Raw genomic sequence first — 22,480 nt, 5'->3', positions numbered from 1 at the left:
AGTTCACGCATGCGCGGGGGGTTATTGTGCGCTAGATCTGATTTGTAACGTGAGCGGAAGTTGATGCTGTTCCCTCTGTTGTTTTGTCCCGGCTGTTGTGTAACCACCGGAAGTTCCGGAGCTGCCATCTTTGCATACCCAGGGCTTTGTTGTGGTCCTTACACTAGATCATTAATGCTCATGAAGAAAGAAGCGATGACGCGTTCTCTTGTCAGATTTCCAAATGGTTCATTCTCAGTGTGAGATCAGGTGTTAGAGGTGAAGATGCAAAAAAGCCCTGTGATCACACATTAGATACTGTATCTAATCCTATCCTGTGTGATACTGACTGCTGAGCTGTGTATCTAATCCTATCCTGTGATACTGACTGCTGAGCTGTGTATCTAATCCTCTCCTGTGTGATACTGTCTGCTGAGCCGTGTATCTAATCCTCTCCTGTGTGATACTGACTGCTGAGCCGTGTATCTAATCCTCTCCTGTGTGATACTGTCTGCTGAGCCGTGTATCTAATCCTCTCCTGTGTGATACTGACTGCTGAGCCGTGCATCTAATCCTCTACTGTGTGATACTGTCTGCTGAGCCGTGTATCTAATCCTCTCCTGTGTGATACTGACTGCTGAGCCGTGTATCTAATCCTCTCCTGTGTGATACTGACTGCTGAGCCGTGTATCTAATCCTCTACTGTGTGATACTGTCTGCTGAGCCGTGTATCTAATCCTCTCCTGTGTGATACTGACTGCTGAGCCGTGTATCTAATCCTATCCTGTGTGATACTGACTGCTGAGCTGTGTATCTAATCCTATCCTGTGATACTGACTGCTGAGCTGTGTATCTAATCCTCTCCTGTGTGATACTGTCTGCTGAGCCGTGTATCTAATCCTCTCCTGTGTGATACTGACTGCTGAGCCGTGTATCTAATCCTCTCCTGTGTGATACTGTCTGCTGAGCCGTGTATCTAATCCTCTCCTGTGTGATACTGACTGCTGAGCCGTGCATCTAATCCTCTACTGTGTGATACTGTCTGCTGAGCCGTGTATCTAATCCTCTCCTGTGTGATACTGACTGCTGAGCCGTGTATCTAATCCTCTCCTGTGTGATACTGACTGCTGAGCCGTGCATCTAATCCTCTACTGTGTGATACTGTCTGCTGAGCCGTGTATCTAATCCTCTCCTGTGTGATACTGACTGCTGAGCCGTGTATCTAATCCTCTCCTGTGTGATACTGACTGCTGAGCTGTGTATCTAATCCTCTACTGTGTGATACTGTCTGCTGAGCCGTGTATCTAATCCTCTCCTGTGTGATACTGACTGCTGAGCCGTGTATCTAATCCTATCCTGTGTGATACTGTCTGCTGAGCCGTGTATCTAATCCTCTCCTGTGTGATACTGACTGCTGAGCCGTGTATCTAATCCTCTCCTGTGTGATACTGACTGCTGAGCTGTGTATCTAATCCTCTCCTGGGTGATACTGTCTGCTGAGCCGTGTATCTAATCCTATCCTGTGTGATACTGACTGCTGAGCCGTGTATCTAATCCTCTCCTGTGTGATACTGACTGCTGAGCCGTGTATCTAATCCTCTCCTGTGTGATACTGACTGCTGAGCTGTGTATCTAATCCTCTCCTGGGTGATACTGACTGCTGAGCTGTATCTAATCCTCTCCTGTGTGATACTGACTGCTGAGCCGTGTATCTAATCCTCTCCTGTGTGATACTGTGTGCTGAGACGTGTATCTAATCCTATCCTATGTGATACTGACTGCTGAGCCGTGTATCTAATCCTATCCTGTGTGATACTGTCTGCTGAGCCGTGTATCTAATCCTCTCCTGTGTGATACTGTCTGCTGAGCCGTGTATCTAATCCTCTCCTGTGTGATACTGTCTGCTGAGCCGTGTATCTAATCCTCTCCTGTGTGATACTGTCTGCTGAGCTGTGTATCTAATTCTGCCCTGTGTGATACTGACTGCTGAGCCGTGTATCTAATCCTGTGGTGTGATACTGACTGCTGAGCTGTGTATCTAATCCTATCCTGTGTGATACTGCTGAGCCGTGTATCTAATCCTCTCCTGTGTGATACTGCTGAGCCGTGTATCTAATCCTCTCCTGTGTGATACTGCTGAGCCGTGTATCTAATCCTGTGGTGTGATACTGACTGCTGAGCTGTGTATCTAATTCTATCCTGTGTGATACTGTCTGCTGAGCTGTATCTAATCTTATCCTGTGTGGTACTGCTGAGCCGTGTATCTAATCCTCTCCTGTGTGATACTGTCGGCTGAGCTGTGTATCTAAGGTGTTAAACTTTGAAACTAAAAGTTTAATTGTAAAACGTAAGAACACCAGAATGTGACAATCTCTTAGATTTTATCACACAGAACAGATCGGACGTTCTTCTGGTTCATAAAATTAATTATCCAAGTTATAAATTGATGTTGGCGACACAGTTGTGCCCAGGTCGTGTCCCCCATTGTGCCCTCGGCTTTGTCCCCCATTGCACACGGGTCGTGTCCCCCATTGTGCCCTCGGCTTTGTCCCCCATTGTGCCCTCGGCTTTGTCCCCCATTGCACACGGGTCGTGTCCCCATTGTGCCCTCGGCTTTGTCCCCATTGCACACGGGTCGTGTCCCCCATTGTGCCCTCGGCTTTGTCCTCCATTGCACACGGGTCGTGTCCCCCATTGTGCCCTCGGCTTTGTCCCCCATTGCACACGGGTCGTGTCCCCATTGTGCCCTCGGCTTTGTCCCCTTTGCACACGGGTCGTGTCCCCCATTGTGCCCTCGGCTTTGTCCCCCATTGCACACGGGTCGTGTCCCCCATTGTGCCCTCGGCTTTGTCCCCTTTGCACACGGGTCGTGTCACCATTGTGCCCTCGGCTTTGTCCCCCATTGCACACGGGTCGTGTCCCCCATTGTGCCCTCGGCTTTGTCCCCCATTGCACACGGGTCGTGTCCCCCATTGTGCCCTCGGCTTTGTCCCCCATTGCACACGGGTCGTGTCACCATTGTGCCCTCGGCTTTGTCCCCCATTGCACACGGGTCGGGTCCCCCATTGTGCCCTCGGCTTTGTCCCCCATTGCACACGGGTCGTGTCCCCATTGTGCCCTCGGCTTTGTCCCCTTTGCACACGGGTCGTGTCCCCCATTGTGCCCTCGGCTTTGTCCCCCATTGTGCCCTCGGCTTTGTCCCCCATTGCACACGGGTCGTGTCCCCCATTGTGCCCTCGGCTTTGTCCCCCATTGCACACGGGTCGTGTCCCCCATTGTGCCCTCGGCTTGTGCCCCCTTGCACACGGGTCGTGTCCCCCATTGTGCCCTCGGCTTTGTCCCCCATTGAACACGGGTCGTGTCCCCATTGTGCCCTCGGCTTTGCCCCCACTGTACCCGGGCTGAGTATGGGATATTGAACGTCTTTGCCATTTGCTCGTGGACGTGACACACCGCTAGATGAAAACTGAACTGAAAAAGAATGAATTACCCCTCAGATTTCTCCTTTCTTTCTCTGAGATCAGACACGAGGAGACGCCGTACAGCGCGGACATGTGGTCGTCACCCACCGATACCCGGAATCTCCGACCCTCAGCGAGCAGCACAATGTGCATGGTACAACGCCGGCACTAACGACACCAGTCACCGAATGATTCTAGCCGCCGGTGATTATCATCTTTGTCTCAGTGCGTGTTCTCTCACCGGGGACAGAATCATCTGGGGCTGAGACATGAAGGGAGATCATAATCCCCCCATATCTGCACTGCAGACCACTGCCGGCTTATAGTGTCCTCCTTCTGTCAGGGGCTGTAAATTGTCCCAGGTTCTATGCCCGCCTGTGCCCTGTATCGTCATCCTGAGGAGCAGAACGCGTCGTCACGACCAGGGACAGAACGCGTCGTCACGGCGAGCGGCAGAACGCGTCACGGCGAGCGGCAAACGAGACGTCACGGCGAGCGGCAAACGAGACGTCACGGTCAGAATGCGTCGTCACGGCCAGGGGCAGAACGCGTCGTCACGGCCAGAACGCGTCGTCACGGCCAGAACGCGTCGTCACGGCCAGGGGCATTTCTCTGAAGTTGTTCCACTTTACACGCAGTCGTGTGACTTATTTGAGGCTCAGTCCTCCTGCTGTTCTTCGTTGGTGGCATTGTTCCTGCCCGACACTGTCAGATTTGTCACTACTGTCAATTTCGAGAGGAGTTATTTTCTGTGCGAGTGAATACGAGGATCCAAGGTTTCCTGATCATCATATTCTGGTATTCTTACATTTTCCACAGCCGGCGGCTCACATTGATGGAGTTGGGGTTGTACTTGACTAATCCTTTTAAGTGTGATTCAGTCTCCTGATCCGTTGTATCTAACGATGTCACTTCAGACACTGCTTACTGAGCTGCATATCTAATAAAGACCCGGTATTGATCCTCCCCATCCGACCCATCCCCCCGGTATTGATCCGACCCATCCCCCCGGTATTGATCAAACCCTTCCCCCCGGTATTGATCAAACCCTTCCCCCCGGTATTGATCCTCCTCATCCGACCCATCCCCCCGGTATTGATCCTCCTCATCCGACCCATCCCCCCCGGGTATTGATCCTCCTCATCCGACCCATCCCCCCCGGGTATTGATCCGACCCATCCCCCGGTATTGATCCTCCTCATCCGACCCATCCCCCCCCCGGTATTGATCCGACCCATCCCCCAGTATTGATCCACCTAATCTGACCCATCCCCCAGTATTGATCCTCCTAATCTGACCCATCCCTCAGTATTGATCCTCCTCATCTGACCCTTTCTACTTGTCAGATGAGGAGGATCAGTATCTGGAGATACAAGTGCTACTCACAAAATTATATTATTATCAAAAAGTGAATTTATTTCAGTTCTTCAATACAAAAAGTGAATCTCGTATATTCTATAGAGTCATTACACACAGAGTGATCTATTTCACGTGTTTATTTCTGTTAATGTTGATGATTATGGCTTACAGCCAATGAAAACCCAAAAGTCATTATCTCAGTAAATTAGGAGTCTTTACAAGTAATAATAATAATAATAATAATCATCTTTATTTATATAGCGCCAACATATTCCGCAGCGCTTTACAGTTTAACAGTTTCAAACACAACAGTCATAGGTAACAATGTTAACAATACAATAATAAAGCAGGATAAGACAAAATAAGACGACCCTGCTCGTGAGAGCTTACAATCTACAATGAGGTGGGGAGATACAAAGTACAGGTGTGTATTTACAATGATGTATTTACAATGATGGTCCAGCCATCTTCAGGGGGTGGGGGATAGATGGAGATAGTGAATGGGCTACACACACACAAACATAAAATGACTGATTAGTTTGATTAGGGAACGTGATAGGCCGCTCTGAACAAATGAGTTTTGAGCGAGCGCCTAAAACTATGCAAGTTGTGGATGGTTCTAATATCTTGGGGTAGAGCATTCCAGAGGATTGGCGCAGCACAGAAGTCTTGGAGTCGGGAGTGGGAGGTACGGATTAGGGCAGAGGTTAGTCGTTTGCAGAGCGCAGCGGTCGGCTAGGCCGATAGACAGAAATGAGGGAGGAGATGTAAGGCGGTGCCGCACTGTGCGGAGCTTTGTGGGTGAGAACAAGTACTTTGAATTGTATCCTGTAATGAATGGGCAGCCAGTGTAACGACTGGCGAAGAGTGGACGCGTCCGAGTAACGATTAGCCAGATGGACGACCCTGGCTGCTGCATTAAGGATGGACTGGAGAGGGGAAAGTCGCGTGAGGGGGAGGCCAATTAATAGAGCGTTACAGTAGTCCAGACGGGAGTGGATTAGGGCGACAGTGAGAGTTTTTGTTGTCTCCATGGTGAGAAAAGGGCGGATTCTAGAGATGTTCTTTAGGTGTAAGCGGCACGAGCGGGCATGAGATTGTATGTGGGAGGTGAAGGAGAGATCGGAGTCAGACATAACACCCAGACAGCGCGCCTGCTGCCGGGGTGTTATTATGGTGCCACCCACAGAGAGGGAAATGTCAGATTTAGGGAGGTTAGTAGAAGGCGGGAGCAGAAGAAGTTCAGTTTTGGAGAGGTTGAGCTTCAGATAGAGAGCGGACATGATGTTAGAGACTGCAGACAGACAGCCAGTGGCGTTCTGTAGTACAGCGGGGGTAAGGTCAGGGGATGACGTGTATAGTTGTGTGTCATCAGCGTAAAGATGGTACTGAAAGCCAAATCTGCTGATGGTCTGTCCAATTGGGGCCGTGTAGAGGGAGAAGAGAAGGGGCCAAGGACTGAGCCCTGGGGTACCCTGACAGTGAGAGGAAGAGGAGATGAAGTGGAGCCAGAGAACAGAACACTGAAGGAGCGGTCAGAAAGATAGGAGGAGAACCAGGAGAGAGCAGTGTCCTTAATGCCTACAAGTGTTTATTGTTAATTATTCTAAGTGTTTATAAAGGTCCCTTAGTCTGTTTCAGTAGCTCCACAATCATGGGGAAGACTGCTGACTGACAGATGACCAGAAGACTGTCAAATAACCCTAAACGTCTCTGACGCTTTCCAGTCCCTACTCAACCCAAGAGTGCAGGCCCCAACCACGGATCTCCGCGCTGACGATCTGGCCAACTATTTCAAAGAAAATATTGATCACATTCGACAGGAAATCATCTCCCAATCTCTTCATACCATGCACTGTCCTCCCTCCCCCACTGCATCTCGCTCACTCTCTGAACCAGTTACAGAAGAAGAATTAATCAGGCTCCTCGCATCTTCTCGCCCGACCACTTGCACCAGTGACCCCATTCCGTCACATCTCCTCCAGTCCCTTTCCCTGGCTGTCACCCCTCACCTAACAAAAATATTCAACCTTTCCCTCACTTCCGGTATTTTTCCCTCCTCATTGAAGCATGCCATCATACATCCATTACTTAAAAAACCCTCCCTCGACCAAAACTGTGCCGCTAATTATAGACCTGTCTCTAATCTTCCCTTCATCTCTAAACTCCTGGAACACCTGGTCCATTCCCGTCTTACCCGCTATCTCTCAGATAACTCTCTTCTCAACCCTCTTCAATCTGGCTTCCGCTCTTTACACTCTACTGAAACTGCCTTCACTAAAGTCTCTAATGACCTACTAACAGCTAAATCTAATGGTCACTACTCCATGCTAATTCTCTTGGATCTCTCCGCAGCATTCGACACTGTGGATCATCAGCTCCTCCTCACTATGCTCCGCTCCATCGGCCTCAAGGACACCGTGCTCTCCTGGTTCTCCTCCTATCTCTCTGACCGATCCTTCACTGTATGTTTTGCTGGTTCCTCCTCCTCTCACCTTCCCCTTACTGTTGGGGTTCCTCAAGGATCAGTCCTAGGCCCCCTCCTCTTCTCTTTGTACACTGCCCCTATTGGACAAACAATCAGTAGATTTGGTTTCCAGTACCATCTCTATGCTGACGACACCCAATTATACACCTCTTCTCCTGTTATCACGCCGACCTTCTTAGAAAACACCAGTGATTGTCTTACCGCTGTCTCTAACATCATGTCCTCCCTCTATCTGAAACTGAACCTGTCAAACTGACCTCCTCGTGTTCTCTCCCTCTACTAACCTACCTTTGCCAGACATTGCCATCTTCGTGTGCGGTTCCACCATTACTCCCAAGCAACATGCCCGCTGCCTTGGGGGTCATCCTTGATTCCGAGCTTTCATTCACCCCCCACATCCGATCACTGGCTCGCTCTTCTTATCTGCATCTCAAAAACATTTCTAGAATTCGCCCTTTTCTTACTTTCGACTCTGCAAAAAACCCTTACTGTCTCACTTATTCATTCTCGTCTGGACTATTGTAACTCTCTACTAATCGGCCTCCCTCTTACCAAACGCTCCCCGCTCCAATCTGTCCTGAATGCTGCTGCCAGGATCATATTCCTCACCAACCGTTACACCGATGCCTCTACCCTGTGCCAGTCATTGCACTGGCTACCCATCCACTGCAGAATCCAGTACAAAACTACTACCCTCATCCACAAAGCACTCCATGGCTCAGCACCACCCTACATCTCCTCTCTGGTCTCAGTCTACCACCCTACCCGTGCCCTCCGCTCCGCTAATGACCTCAGGTTAGCATCCTCAATAATCAGAACCTCTCACTCTCGTCTCCAAGACTTTACATGTGCTGCGCCGATTCTTTGGAATGCACTACCTAGGTTAATACGATTAATCCCCAATCCCCACAGTTTTAAGCGTGCCCTAAAAACTCATTTGTTCAGACTGGCCTACCGCCTCAACGCATTAACCTAACTATCCCTGTGTGGCCTAATTAAAAAAAAAAAAAAAAAAATCAGGTTCCTCGCATCATGTTCTCATACACTTTATGCAGTTAATAGCCTCTGTGTCTGTACTGTTACATACTTAGGCTGATAACTGGTCCATGCAGCTTTACATGAACACCCGAGCCTTACACTATGGCTGGTCCAGATAACTAAAGCAATTGTCACCATCCACCTCTCGTGTCTCCCCTTTTCCTCATAGTTTGTAAGCTTGCGAGCAGGGCCCTCATTCCTCCTGGTATCTGTTTTGAACTGTGATTTCTGTTATGCTGTAATGTCTATTGTCTGTACAAGTCTCCTCTATAAGTTGTAAAGCGCTGCGGAATATGTTGGCGCTATATAAATAAAAATTATTATTATTATTATAAGGCGTCACTGACACACTCCACAAGGAGAGGAAGCCACAAAAGGTCATTGCTAAAGAAGCCGGCTGTTCACAGAGTGCAGTATCCAAGAATATTAATGGAAAGTGGAAGGAAAAAGTGTGGTAGAAAAAGATGCACAAAAAAACGGAATAACTGCAGCCTGGAAAGGATTGTTAAAGGGAACCTGTCACCCCCGAAATCGAAGATGAGGTAAGCCCACCGGCATCAGGGGCTTATCTCCAGTATTCTGTAATGCATTCTGTAGTGCTGTAGATAAGCCCCCGATGTATCCTGAAAGATGAGAAAAAGAGGTTAGATTATACTCACCCAGGGGCGGTCCGGTCTGATGGGCGTCGCAGTCCGGGGCCTCCCATCTTCATATGATGACGTCCTCTTCTGGTGTTCACGCTGCGGTTCTGGCGCAGGCGTACTTTGTCCTGTTGAGGGCAGAGCAAAGTACTGCAGTGCACAGGGTCCGGGAAAGGTCAGAGAGGCCCGGCGCCTGCGCACTGCAGTACTCTGCTCTGCCCTCAACAGGACAAAGTACGCCTGCGCCAGAGCCACAGCGTGAATACAAGAAGAGGACGTCATCATATGAAGATGGGAGGCCCCGGACTGCGACGCCCATCGGACCAGACCGCCCCTGGGTGAGTATAATATAACCTCTTTATCTCATCTTTCAGGATACATCGGGGGCTTATCTACAGCATTACAGAATGCATAACAGAATGCTGGAGATAAGCCCCTGATGCCCGTGGGCTTAGCTCATCTTCGATTTTGGGGGTGATAGGTTCCCTTTAAGAAAAGGCCATTCAGTAATGTGGGGGAGATTCACAAGGAGTGGACTGCTGCTGGAGTCATTGCTTCACCACACACAGACGTGTCCAGGACATGGACTACAAGTGTCACATTCCTGGTGTCCGCCACTCATGACCAATAGACAACGCCAGAAGCGTCTTACCTGGGCCAAGGAGAAGAAGAACCGGACTGTTGTCAGTGGTCCAAGGTCCAGAGTCTGGAGGAAGAGTGGAGAGGACACAATCCAAGCTGCTGGAGGTCTGGTGTGAAGTCTCCACAATCAGTGATGGTTCGGGGAGCCATGTCATCTGCTGGTGTAGGTCCACTGTGTTTTATCAAGACCAAAGTCAGCGCAGCCGTCTACCAGGACATTGTAGAGCACTTCATGCTTCCCTCTGCTGACAAGATTTTTGGAGATGGAAATGTCATTCTCCAGCAGGACTTGGCCCCTGTCCACACTGACAAAAGTACCAATACCTGGTGTAAAAACAACAGTATCACTGGGCTTGATTGGCAGCAAACTCGCCTGACCTTAACCCCATAGAGAATCTAAAGAGTATTGTGAAGAGGAAGATGAGACACCAGACCCCACAATGCAGACGAGCTGAAGGCTGCTTCAAAGCAACCTGGGCTTCCATAACCCCTCAGCAGTGCCACAGGCTGATCGCCTCCATGCCACGCCGCATTGATGCAGTAATTGATGCACAAGGAGCCGCGACCAAGTACTGAGGGCATTTACTGAACACACATTTCAGAAGGGAACATTTCAGATTTTACAAGCTGGTGTTATAAAGTATTCTAATTTACTGAGATAATGACTTTTGGGTTTTCATTGGCCGTAAGCTATAATCATCAACATTAACAGAAGTAAACATGTGAACTAGATCACTCTGTGTGTAATGACTCTATAGAATATAGGAGATTCACTTTTTGTATTGAAGAACTGAAATAAATTCACTTTTTGATGATATTCTAATTTAGTGAGAAGCCCCTGTAGGTCACATGAGAAGGATCAGTACCGGGGAACAGGTCAGATGAGGAGGGTCAGTGCCAGGGGACGGGTCAGATGAGGAGGGTCGGTGCCGGGGGACGGGTCAGATGAGGAGGGTCGGTGCCGGGGGGCGGGTCAGATGACGAGGGTCGGTGCCGGGGGACGGGTCAGATGACGAGGGTCGGTGCCGGGGGACGGGTCAGATGACGAGGGTCGGTGCCGGGGGACGGGTCAGATGACGAGGGTCGGTGCCGGGGGACGGGTCAGATGACGAGGGTCGGTGCCGGGGGACGGGTCAGATGACGAGGGTCGGTGCCGGGGGACGGGTCAGATGACGAGGGTCGGTGCCGGGGGACGGGTCAGATGACGAGGGTCGGTGCCGGGGGACGGGTCAGATGACGAGGGTCGGTGCCGGGGGACGGGTCAGATGACGAGGGTCGGTGCCGGGGGACGGGTCAGATGAGGAGGGTCGGTGCCGGGGGACGGGTCAGATGAGGAGGGTCGGTGCCAGGGGACGGGTCAGGTGAGGAGGGTCGGTGCCGGGGGACGGGTCAGATGAGGAGGGTCGGTGCCGGGGGGACGGGTCAGATGAGGAGGGTCGGTGCCGGGGGACGGGTCAGATGAGGAGGGTCGGTGCCGGGGGACGGGTCAGATGAGGAGGGTCGGTGCCGGGGGACGGGTCAGATGAGGAGGGTCGGTGCCGGGGGACGGGTCAGATGAGGAGGGTCGGTGCCGGGGGACGGGTCAGATGAGGAGGGTCGGTGCCGGGGGACGGGTCAGATGAGGAGGGTCGGTGCCGGGGGACGGGTCAGATATGAGGATTATCACTTTATATCGGAGCAGTATGTTCTCACACTATTACATGTGACTCTCGCCCTCTGTAGTCTCTTCCCCCGTTATTACACGGTTCTCTAGCACTCGGGCTCCTCCACAGCACTGACTCTGCTCTGCTCTCCATACACTGGCATTACATTACATAGGATTGCTCTGTATCACACTCTTACACCGCAGGGTCTGACGTGCAGTCGGTGATACCGGACACACATCACGGTAACCACCGTCCAGCACGTGGCACCGGCTCAGTCCCGGGTTACGGTCGCAGTTCCCCGCCTAACCTGTGTCAGTCCCGTGAGGCGGAACCTTTCTTGCAGGTCGGAACGTTCTGTGCCTTGTCCTGTGTTCCCGGCGGGGCGGCGCTGAGCGGACAGGCCTGCAGGGACTGAGCGGAGGCGGGGGAGACTCGCAGAGGCCGGAACAGGAGTCAGGGAAACGGGGAGCCCCGGAGCTGGGGAGAGCCCGGTCTGAGGGCAGAACCGAACCGGTGTGAGGTGAGTGTGAGCGGCCGCCCCTCGGTGCCCACCGCCGCTCCGCACGGAGACGTTGTTGTGTACACGTGTGTTATATAGGGGTCCCGGGAACCATGACAAAGCCCCTCCCCCAGGTTAGTGAGTACGGGAGCCTGGGTCTATAGGCGATGGTGGATCAGTGAGTATGAGCTCATGTGTCTATAGCAGATGATGAATCAGTGGCTACAGAAACCTGGATCTATGGTGGATGATTGATCAGTGAGTATAGGACCCAGTGTTTAGAGAGGGTGATGGATCAGTGAGTATGAGACCCAGGGTTTATAGTGAGTGATGGATTAGTGAGTATGAGACCCAGGGTTTATAGTGGGTGATGGGTCAGTGAGTATGAGAGCCTGGGTTTATAGTGAGTGATGGGTCAGTGCGTATGAGACCCAGGGTTTATAGTGGGTGGTGGATCAGTGAGTATAGGACAGTGTTTAGAGTGGGTGATGGATCAGTGAGTATGAGACCCAGGGTTTATAGTGAGTGATGGATTAGTGAGTATGAGACCCAGGGTTTATAGTGGGTGATGGGTCAGTGAGTATGAGAGCCTGGGTTTATAGTGAGTGATGGGTCAGTGAGTATGAGACCCAGGGTTTATAGTGAGTGATGGATTAGTGAGTATGAGACCCAGAGTTTATAGTGGGCGATGGATCAGTGAGTATGAGAGCCTGGGTTTATAGCAGGTGGTGGATCAGCGAGTATAGGACACAGTGTTTAGAGTGGGTGAAAAATCAGTGAGTATGAGACCCAGGGTTTATAGTGAGTGATGGATTAGCGAGTATGAGACCCAGAGTTTATAGTGGGCGATGGATCAGTGAGTATGAGAGCCTGGGTTTATAGTGGGTGATGGATCAGTGAGTATAGGACTCAGTGTTTAGAGTGGGTGATGGATCAGTGAGTATAGGACACAGTGTTTAGAGTGGGTGATGGATAAGTGAGTATGAGACCCAGGGTTTATAGTGAGTGATGGATTAGTGAGTATGAGAGCCTGGGTTTATAGTGGGTGGTGGATCAGTGAGTATAGGACACAGTATTTAGAGTGAGTGATGGATCAGTGAGTATAGGACACAGTGTTTAGAGTGGGTGATGGATCAGTGAGTATGAGAGCCTGGGTTTATAGTGGGTGGTGGATCAGTGAGTATAGGACACAGTGGTTAGAGTGGGTGATGGATCAGTGAGTATAGGACACAGTGTTTAGAGTGGGTGATGGATCAGTGAGTATGAGAGCCTGGGTTTATAGTGGGTGATGGATGAGTGAGTATGAGACCCAGGGTTTATAGTGAGTGATGGATCAGTGAGTATGAGAGTCTGGGTTTATAGTGGGTGATGGATCAGTGAATAAGATCAATGAGTCTGTAACCCATGGCTTTTACTGGGTAATGGAATACTGTGTGAGACTCATTGTCTATAGAGAATCCTGGATCAGTGAATATGGGGCCCTCTGACTGTAGAAAATGGTGGATCAATGAGTGCAAAACCTTGAGTCTTTAGTGAGTGGATTGGTGTCTATGAGGCTCTGGGTTTATAGAGGATAATGGGTCAGTGAGTGCAGAATCCTGGATGGAGTTAGTATGGGCTCCTGGGTCAGTAGATAATGGTGGATCAGTGAGTATGGGACCCTGGGTTTATAGTTTGTGATGGATCAAGGTATGAGACATTGGATGTATAGTGAATGATAGTTTGGTATACAGTGGGTGCGGAAAGTATTCAGACCCCTTTAAATTTTTCACTCTTTGTTTCATTGCAGCCATTTGGTAAATTCTATAAAGTTCATTTTTTCTCATTAATGTACACTCCGCACCCCATCTACACTGAAAAAACAGAACTGTAGAATTTTTTTCCAATTTATTAAAAAAGAAAAACTGAAATAACACATGGTCATAAGTCTTCAGCCCCTTTGCTCAGACTCTCATATGTAAGTCACCTGCTGTCCTCCATTTCCTTGTGATCCTCCTTGAGATGGTTCTACTCCGTCATTGGAGGCCAGCTGTGTGTAATTACACTGATAGGACTTGATTTGGAAAGTCGCACACCTGTCTATATAAGACCTCACAGCTCACAGTGCATGTCAGACCAAATGAGAATCATGAGGTCAAAGGAACTGGCCAAGGAGCTCAGAGACAGAATTGTGGCACAGATCTGGCCTAGGTTACAACAGAACTTCTGCAGCACTCAAGGTTCCTAAGAGCACAGTGGCCTCCATAATCCTTAAATGGAAGAAGTTTTGGACCACCAGAAGTCTTCCTAGACCTGGCCGTCCAGCCAAACTGAGCAATCGTGGAAGAAGAGCCTTGGTGAGAGAGGTAAAGAAGAACCCCAAGATCACTGTGGCTGAGCTCCAGAGATGCAGTAGGGAGATGGGAGAAAGTTCTACAAAGTCACCTATCACTGCAGCCTCCACCAGTCAGGCCTTTATGGCAGAGTGACCGACGGAAGCCTCTCCTCAGTGCAAGACATATGAAAGCCGCATAGAGTTTGCTAAAAACACATGAAGGACTCCCAGAGTGAGACATGAGATTCTCTGGTCTGATGAGATGAAGATAGACCTTATTGGTGATAATTCTAAGCGGTATGTGTGGAGAAAACCAGGCACTGCTCATCACCTTCCCAATACAATCCCAACAGTGAAGCATGGTGGTGGCAGCATCATGCTATGGGGGTGTTTTTCAGCTGCAGGGACAGGACGACTGGTTGTCATTGAAGGAAACATAAATGCGGCCAAGTACAGAGATATCCTGGATGAAAACCTCTTCCAGAGTGCTCTGGACCTCAGACTTGGCCGAAGGTTCACCTTCCAACAAGACAATGACCCTAAGCACACAGCTAAAATAACCAAGGAGTGGCTTCAGAACAACTCTGCGACCATTCTTGACCGACCCAGCCAGAGCCCTGACCTACACCCAACTGAGCATCTCTGGAGAGACCTGAAAATGGCGTCCACCAACGTTCACCATCAAACCTGCCGGAACTGGAGAGGATCTGCAAGGAAGAATGGCTGAGCATCCCCAAATCCAGGGGTGAAAAACTTGTTGTATCATTCCCAAGAAGACTCATGACTGTACTAGCTCAAAAGGGGCTTCTACTCAATACTGAGCAAAGGGGCTGAAGACTTATGGCCACGGGATATCTCAGGTTTTCTTTTTTTAATAAATTTGCAAAAATTTCTACATTTCTGTTTTTTTTTTTCAGTGTAGATGGGGTGCGGAGTGAACATTAATGAGAAAAATAATGAACTTTATAGGATTTACCAAATGGCTGCAATGAAACGAAGAGTGAGAAATGTAGAGTCTGAATACTTTCCATACCCACTGTATATTATTATTATTATTTATATAGCACCATTAATTCCATGGTGCTGTACATGAGAAGGGGCTACATACAGGGTTATAGATAACGTTTACAGTACACAAGTTTACAGAGACAGACTGGTACAGAGGGGAGAGGACCCTGTCCTTGCGGGCTTACATTCTACGGGATAATGGTTCTATAGTAGCTGATGGCTCAGTGTGTATGAGGCTCTAGTTCTTTATTGGATGATGGAACAGCGAGTATACCAAGTTATGTGTGATAGATCGGCGTGTACCAGTCTCCTGACATTTAGTCAATAATTGGTTTTTGCTTATAGGTTGCTGGTTCTATACCAAGTGATTGATGAGACCATAGTTGTTTAATGGGTTATTGAGTCACAGCGCCTGGTTGTATACTAGATGATGGATCAGTGTGTATGGGCCCTTGGTTGTATATGAGATGGATCAGTGAGGGCGAGCCCAGACTGTGTATGATATGATGGATCAGTGTGTATGTGCTCCTGATTGTGTATGAGATGATGGATCAGTGTGCATGGGCCCCTGGTTGTGCATGATATGATGGATCAGTGTGTATGAGCCCCTGGTTGTGTATGAGATGATGGATTAGTGTGTATGAGCCCCTGGTTGTGTATGAGATGATGGATCAGTGTGTATGAGCCCCAGGTTGTGTATGAGATGATGGATCAGTGTGTATGAGCCATGGGCCCCTGGTTGTGTGTGAGATGATGGATCAGTGTGTATGAGCCCCTGGTTGTGTATGAGATGATGGATCAGTGTGTATGAGCCCCCTGGTTGTGTATGAGATGATGGATCAGTGTGTATGAGATGATGGATCAGTGTGTATGAGCCCCTTGTTGTTTATGAGATGATGGATCAGTGTGTATGAGCCCCTGGTTGTGTATGAGATGATGGATCAGTGTGTATGAGCCCCTGGTTGTGTATGAGATGATGGATCAGTGTGTATGAGCCCCCTGGTTGTGTATGAGATGATGGATCAGTGTGTATGAGATGATGGATCAGTGTGTATGAGCCCCTGGTTGTGTATGAGATGATGGATCAGTGTGTATGAGCCCCCTGGTTGTGTATGAGATGATGGATCAGTGTGTATGAGCCCCTGGTTGTGTATGAGATGATGGATCACTGTGTATGAGCCCCTGGTTGTGTATGAGATGATGGATCAGTGTGTATGAGCCATGAGCCCCTGGTTGTGTGTGAGATGATGGATCAGTGTGTATGAGCCCCTGGTTGTGTATGAGATGATGGATCAGTGTGTATGAGCCCCCTGGTTGTGTATGAGATGATGGATCAGTGTGTATGAGATGATGGATCAGTGTGTATGAGCCCCTGGTTGTGTATGAGATGATGGATCAGTGTGTATGAGCCCCTGGTTGTGTATGAGATGATGGATCACTGTGTATGAGCCCCTGGTTGTGTATGAGATGATGGATCACTGTGTATGAGCCCCTGGTTGTGTATGAGATGATGGATCAGTGTGTATGAGCCCCTGGTTGTGTATGAGATTATGGATCAGTGTGTATGAGCCCCTGGTTGTGTGTGAGATGATGGATCATGTACCTGCTTCTCAGCACGTGACTTGGGAGTTGCGGCTGCAAGGGTTAATCTATCTCCCCTCTCTCAGTCCAGCATTCAGCCTCTGTCCTATACTGTATTGGGAGCATAAATCACACCCCGACCCAGGCCACACACCCGCTCATACACGCTGCCACCACTCACCGAATACACGGGTGATGAGTCCGGGAAATTTTACTACTACTGTCTGCCAATCATAAGGCTCACACACTCTAAGGCTATGGATTATTTTAGAACATACGAGGTTCAGACTTATTAAAGTTTTAAGCTTTAATAGAAAAGGTACAGCGCTTACAATAAGTATCATAGGCATCAGAGGTGTGAAATGGCTCCAATCCAGTGCGTTCTCAGGAAGGCCCCCTGGGGTCTGAGAACCTGCCAGCAGGAAAGCTTCATTTGCGATAGATAACATAGGTTATGGCATTTTTGAAGAGCTACAGCCTTAAGGTACCGTCACACTCAGCAACTTTACAACGAGAACGACAACGATCCGTGACGTTGCAGCGTCCTGGATAGCGATCTCGTTGTGTTTGACACGCAGCAGCGATCTGGATCCTGCTGTGATATCGCTGGTCGGAGCTAGAAGTCCAGAACTTTATTTGGTTGTCAGATCGGTGTGTATCGTCGTGTTTGACAGCAAAAGCAACGATGCCAGCAATGTTAAACATGGAGCTAACGACCTGTGAGAACGATAAGTGAGCCACCGCTACGTCACAGGATCGCTCCTGCATCGTTCTGGAGCTGCTGTGTTTGACGTCTCTACAGCGACCTAAACAGCGATGCTCCAGCGATCTAGTTTAGGTCGGCTCGTTGTCTATATCGCTGGAGCGTCGCTGAGTGTGACGGGACCTTAAGAACAGATGCTAATTTATGGCCGGTCATACGTCGTCTACAAATACATATTTTCACTACATGATGGATCATTGTGTATGAGCTCCTGGTTGAGTATGAGATGAGTGATCACTGTATGAGTCCCTAGTTGTGTATGTGTTGTTGGATCAGTGTGTATGAGAGGATGGATCAGTATGTATGATGTATCACTGTGTATGAGATGATGGATCAGTGTGTATGAGCCCCAGGTTGTGTAGGAGATGATGGATCAGTGTGAATGAGCCCCTGGTTGTGTATGAGATGATGGATCAGTGTGTATGAGCCCCAGGTTGTGTAGGAGATGATGGATCAGTGTGTATGAGCCCCTGGTTATGTATGAGATGATGGATCAGTGTGTATGAGCCCCAGGTTGTGTGTGAGATGATGGATCAGTGTGTATGAGCCCCTGGTTGTGTATGAGATGATGGATCAGTGTGTATGAGCCCCAGGTTGTGTAGGAGATGATGGATCAGTGTGTATGAGCCCCAGGTTGTGTATGAGATTATGGATCAGTGTGTATGAGCCCCAGGTTGTGTAGGAGATGATGGATCAGTGCGTTTCGGACACTTTCCTGTGACTGGATCGGTATGTACGGGTCACTGTGATCAGGAAGCAGACTCCATGTGGTCTGTTAGTATGGCTGCAATGCTTCCTGGTGACGGTGACCCACACTGCACGCCCTCCGCCAGGCCCTCCGCCAGGCCCTCCGTCACGCCCCGTGAGTTTAGGCTCAGTGATTTGCCTGATATCAGACTGTCTCCTGCAGATTGTCGCCGGTGAGCCGGGGGGGATCGGTTTGGCTTCGGCCACAGTCGTCTCACTCTGGCAGTTGTAGAATAACGTCTCCTGCACGGCCGGCGTCGCACGTCTGCTGCCGAGAGCGGAAATCCGAGTACATGCCCCACGGCAGGATCCATCCATGAGATGTTCCCCATCACCGGTGGTCGCACTACTTTACAGCAGGGTAGTCGTACTCCTCTTGGCATCTGAGGAGGGACAAGTATTGTTAGGAGCTCGCTGTGTCTGCAGAGAAACACAACGACGTCGTTTTTTCACCAACACACGCCAATGAGTACACCGGTCAAGGTGGCCCCAATATCCCCCCATGTCTGGCTGTGTCATCTCGCCTTCTAGGAGAAACACGTTTTGGTTAATGGGTCCCGGTTTCGGTACAGGGAAGTCTGTGGATGATGGACGTCACAGCCTCCATATACAGGAGCTTCTCACAAAACTAGAATGTCACCAAAAAGTGCATTTATTTCAGTTCTTCAATACAAAAAGTGAATCTCATACAGTTGTGCGTAAAAGTTTACACACCCCGGCAGAATTTTTGCTTTCTTGGCCTTTTTTCAGAGAATATGAATGATGACACCAAAACTTTTCCTCCACTCATGGTCAGTGGTTGGGTGAAGCCATTTATTGCCAGACTACTGTGTCTTCTCTTTGTAAATCATAATGACAACATAAAACATCCGAATGACCCTGATCAAAAGTTCACACACCCCATTTCTTAATACCGGGTGTTGCCCACTCTAGCATCAATGACAGCTTGAAGTCTTTTGTGGTAGTTGTGGTTGAGGGTCTTTATTTTCTCAGATGGTAAAGCTGACCACTCTTCTTGGTAAAAAGCCTCCAGTTCCTGTAAACTCCTGGGATATCTAGCATGAACTGCACGCTTGAGATCTCTCCAGAGTGGCGCAATGATACTGAGGTCAGGAGACTGAGATGGCCACTCCAGAACCTTCACTTTATTCTGTTGTAGCCAATGACAGGTCGACTTGGCCTTGTGACTTGGATCGTTGTCATGTTGGAACATCCAAGTACGTCCCATGTGCAGCTTCCGGGCTGATACTGTTGTTTGTACACCAGGTATTGCTACTTTTGGCAGTGTGGACAGGGGCCAAGTCGTGCTGGAGAATTAAATTTCCATCTCCAAAAAGCTTTTCGTCAGAGGAAAGCAGGAAGTGCTGTGTGCGGTGGCTCTTGGAGAAATGACTCCAGCATCCGTCCACTCCTTGTGAATCTCCCCCACATGAATGGCCTTTTCTGAACAATCCTTTCCAGGCTGCGGTTATCCCGGTTGCTTGTGCACCTTCTCCTACCACACTTTTTCCTTCCACTTACCATTAATATACTTGGATACAGCACTGTGTGAACAGCCGGCTTCTTTAGCAATGGTCTTTTGTGGCTTCCCCTCCTTGTGGAGTGTGTCAATGACGCCTTCTGGACATCTGTCAGGTCAGCAGTCTTCCCCATGATTGTGGAGCTACTGAAACAGACTAAGGGACCTTTATAAACACTTAGGAGCCTTTACAGGTGATTATTGTTAATTATTCTAATTTACTGAGATAATGACGTTTGGGTTTTCATTGGCTGAAAGCCATAATCATCAACATTAACAGAAATAAACCCGTGGAATAGATCACTCTGTGTGTAATGACTCTATAGAATATAGGAGATTCACTTTTTGTATTGAAGAACTGAAATAAATTCACTTTTTGATGATATTGCAATTTAGTGAGAAGCTCCTGTACAATATCCATAATATCGGGAAGTTTTCCCAAGAATGCTCCAAGTCTGTTTTCCTGCTGGGGGTAGTAGTTCAGCACTGGTTCTCCTGCTGGGGGTAGTAGTTCAGCGCTGGTTCTCCTGCTGGGGGTAGTAGTTCAGCGCTGGTTCTCCTGCTGGGGGTAGTAGTTCAGCGCTGGTTCTCCTGCTGGGGGTAGTAGTTCAGCACTGGTTCTCCTGCTGGGGGTAGTAGTTCAGCGCTGGTTCTCCTGCTGGGGGTAGTAGTTCAGCGCTGGTTCTCCTGCTGGGGCTAGTAGTTCAGCGCTGGTTCTCCTGCTGGGGGTAGTAGTTCAGCGCTGGTTCTCCTGCTGGGGGTAGTAGTTCAGCACTGGTTCTCCTGCTGGGGGTAGTAGTTCAGCGCTGGTTCTCCTGCTGGGGGTAGTAGTTCAGCGCTGTCCTTCACAGGTACTGGTGCAGACGGGGCGTATGTGGGGGGTTTCATTGCATAGTGGGGGTCTCTCGCAGACATTGGGGGCACGACAGAGTCCTTGCCGGTGTCATCGTGGCCTCTGCTCCTCACCCATAGGTTCTGGTCCCGGGATGCCATGTTTGGGGCAGGAGGACAGTTCCTGCATGCTAAGATTGCAGCAGACAGGGGTCTCATCCCCCCAGTCCTCGTGTGACTGAGAGGAGCAGGGGGCGCCAGTCATACACAGCGGGTGCGAGACCTGGTCCTGCAGGTGAATGTATGGAGATCCGCCATGTCTGAAAGTCCGGGCTCCCTGCTAGTCCAGCACTTGGCCGGCGTCTTCCCCTGGGCCAGGTTGGGCGCACGGTTCTGATCTCTGCACCTGGTTCTGCCAGACGTCATCTGCTTCTGACTTTGCTTGTAAGATCAGTGCAGGCTGTTGCTCTCTGTTATCAGCCGAGCTCCCAGCGTGTTTTCTTCTCGGTCTCACCAGGTGACGGTGATCGTAGTCTGATCTGCTGCACTGTCGGGTCACATGACAACCATCCACCAATCCGATCTATTTATTACTGCACCAATTACAGTGTGATGGGAACGGACCCAGGTGCACCCTGAAAATGCTTCCCCCACATTCCATGCTGCATTTTTTTTTACTTAAGTTATGCGACTTTCTAATTTATTTGGCTCTTTAACTTCTTTCTATGAAATATCTCTGCTTGCTGTGTCCTGATGTCGGTGTGTTTGTATCTACAGCTCCCCGCTTGTCCCAGGACGATGCGCTGGTAACGTGCTGCTCCCCGGAAGGATTTGCAATGTCTGACGCATCCATCTCTCCAAGCGAGCCAGACCTGGATCCACAGGAAGAGGAGGAAGAGGAGGAGGACGAGGAGGAAGATGACGACGACGACGACGAGGCTGATGAAGAGGATGGGTTGGATGATGAAAATGATGGGGATGATGAAGATGAAGTGGATGACAAGAAAAGTGAGTGTAGTTTGTGACCTCTGCACGTGGGGGGGCAGGTGAGGGTGTGGGGGGGGGCGGCGGACGAGGGTGCAGGGGGGCAGGTGTGGGGGTGGGCGAGGGTGCAGGGGGGCAGGTGTGGGGGTGGGCGAGGGTGCAGGGTGGCGGCGGGCGAGGGTGCCGGGGGCAGGTGAGGGTGTGGGGGTGGGCGAGGGTGCAGGGGGGCAGGTGTGGGGGTGGGCGAGGGTGCAGGGGGGTGGCGGGCTGCAAGGGTCTGGGTCTGCTCCAGACTTCCAAGTATCACTCCATTAGGTCATGTCCAGAGGATAATTATATTGTGCTAGAAAACCGCTCACAGCTGCAGGAGACGATTGGACTGATATTGTGGGAGGTTACACTGTACATCTATCTATATATATAATTGTCTAAGGGTTTTTCTGTCTGTCTGTCTGTCCTGGAAATCCCGCGTCTCTGATGGGTCGAGGCCGCCCAATCAGCGACGGGCACTGCATGGCGACTATGATGTCATAAAGGTTGCCTCGACCAATCAGCGACGGGCACAGTCTGCCGCGAATTCTGGAATCATCATTGTCCATATACTACGGGGACATGCATATTCTAGAATACCCGATGCGTTAGAATCGGGCCACAATCTAGTATACATATATACACTGTACAGGGCTGTGGAGCGAATCCTATCTTATATAGCCATTCCTGCTGGGGGAGACTGCAATCTATTACTCCCTGTTATCAGCCATTCCTGCTGGGGGAAAACTGCAATCTATTAAGGTACCTTCACACTAAGCGACGCTGCAGCGATATCGACAACGATGCCGATCGCTGCAGCGTCGCTGTTTGGTCGCTGGAGAGCTGTCACACAGACAGCTCTCCAGCGACCAACGATGCCGAGGTCCCTGGGTAACCATCGGGTTACTAAGCGCAGGGCCGCACTTAGTAACCCGATGTTTACCCTGGTT

General features: G+C 49.8%; 2 protein-coding genes across 2 annotated transcripts in view; one reads left to right on the top strand and one right to left on the bottom strand.

The window, feature by feature from the left end:
* ZMYND10 (zinc finger MYND-type containing 10) overlaps nt 1-11,680 on the bottom strand; it is a 37,428-nt gene extending 25,748 nt beyond the window's left edge. The window contains exon 1 of the mRNA XM_077277055.1: nt 11,562-11,680. The gene's annotated coding sequence lies outside the window, so the exon portion shown is untranslated. The remainder of the gene's footprint in view (nt 1-11,561) is intronic.
* Nucleotides 11,637-22,480, top strand: part of RAD54L2 (RAD54 like 2) — a 35,559-nt gene continuing 24,715 nt past the window's right edge. Inside the window, exons 1-2 of the mRNA XM_077277051.1 lie at nt 11,637-11,774; nt 21,294-21,524. Coding sequence (XP_077133166.1) covers nt 21,353-21,524 — 172 coding nt within the window. The 5' untranslated portion in view covers nt 11,637-11,774; nt 21,294-21,352. The remainder of the gene's footprint in view (nt 11,775-21,293; nt 21,525-22,480) is intronic.

Source organism: Ranitomeya variabilis, chromosome 8 (assembly GCF_051348905.1).
Source record: "Ranitomeya variabilis isolate aRanVar5 chromosome 8, aRanVar5.hap1, whole genome shotgun sequence".
Taxonomy (NCBI): Eukaryota; Metazoa; Chordata; class Amphibia; order Anura; family Dendrobatidae; genus Ranitomeya; species Ranitomeya variabilis.
Note: the sequence above shows the minus strand (reverse complement) of the source record. Positions and strands in the feature narration are given on the sequence as shown.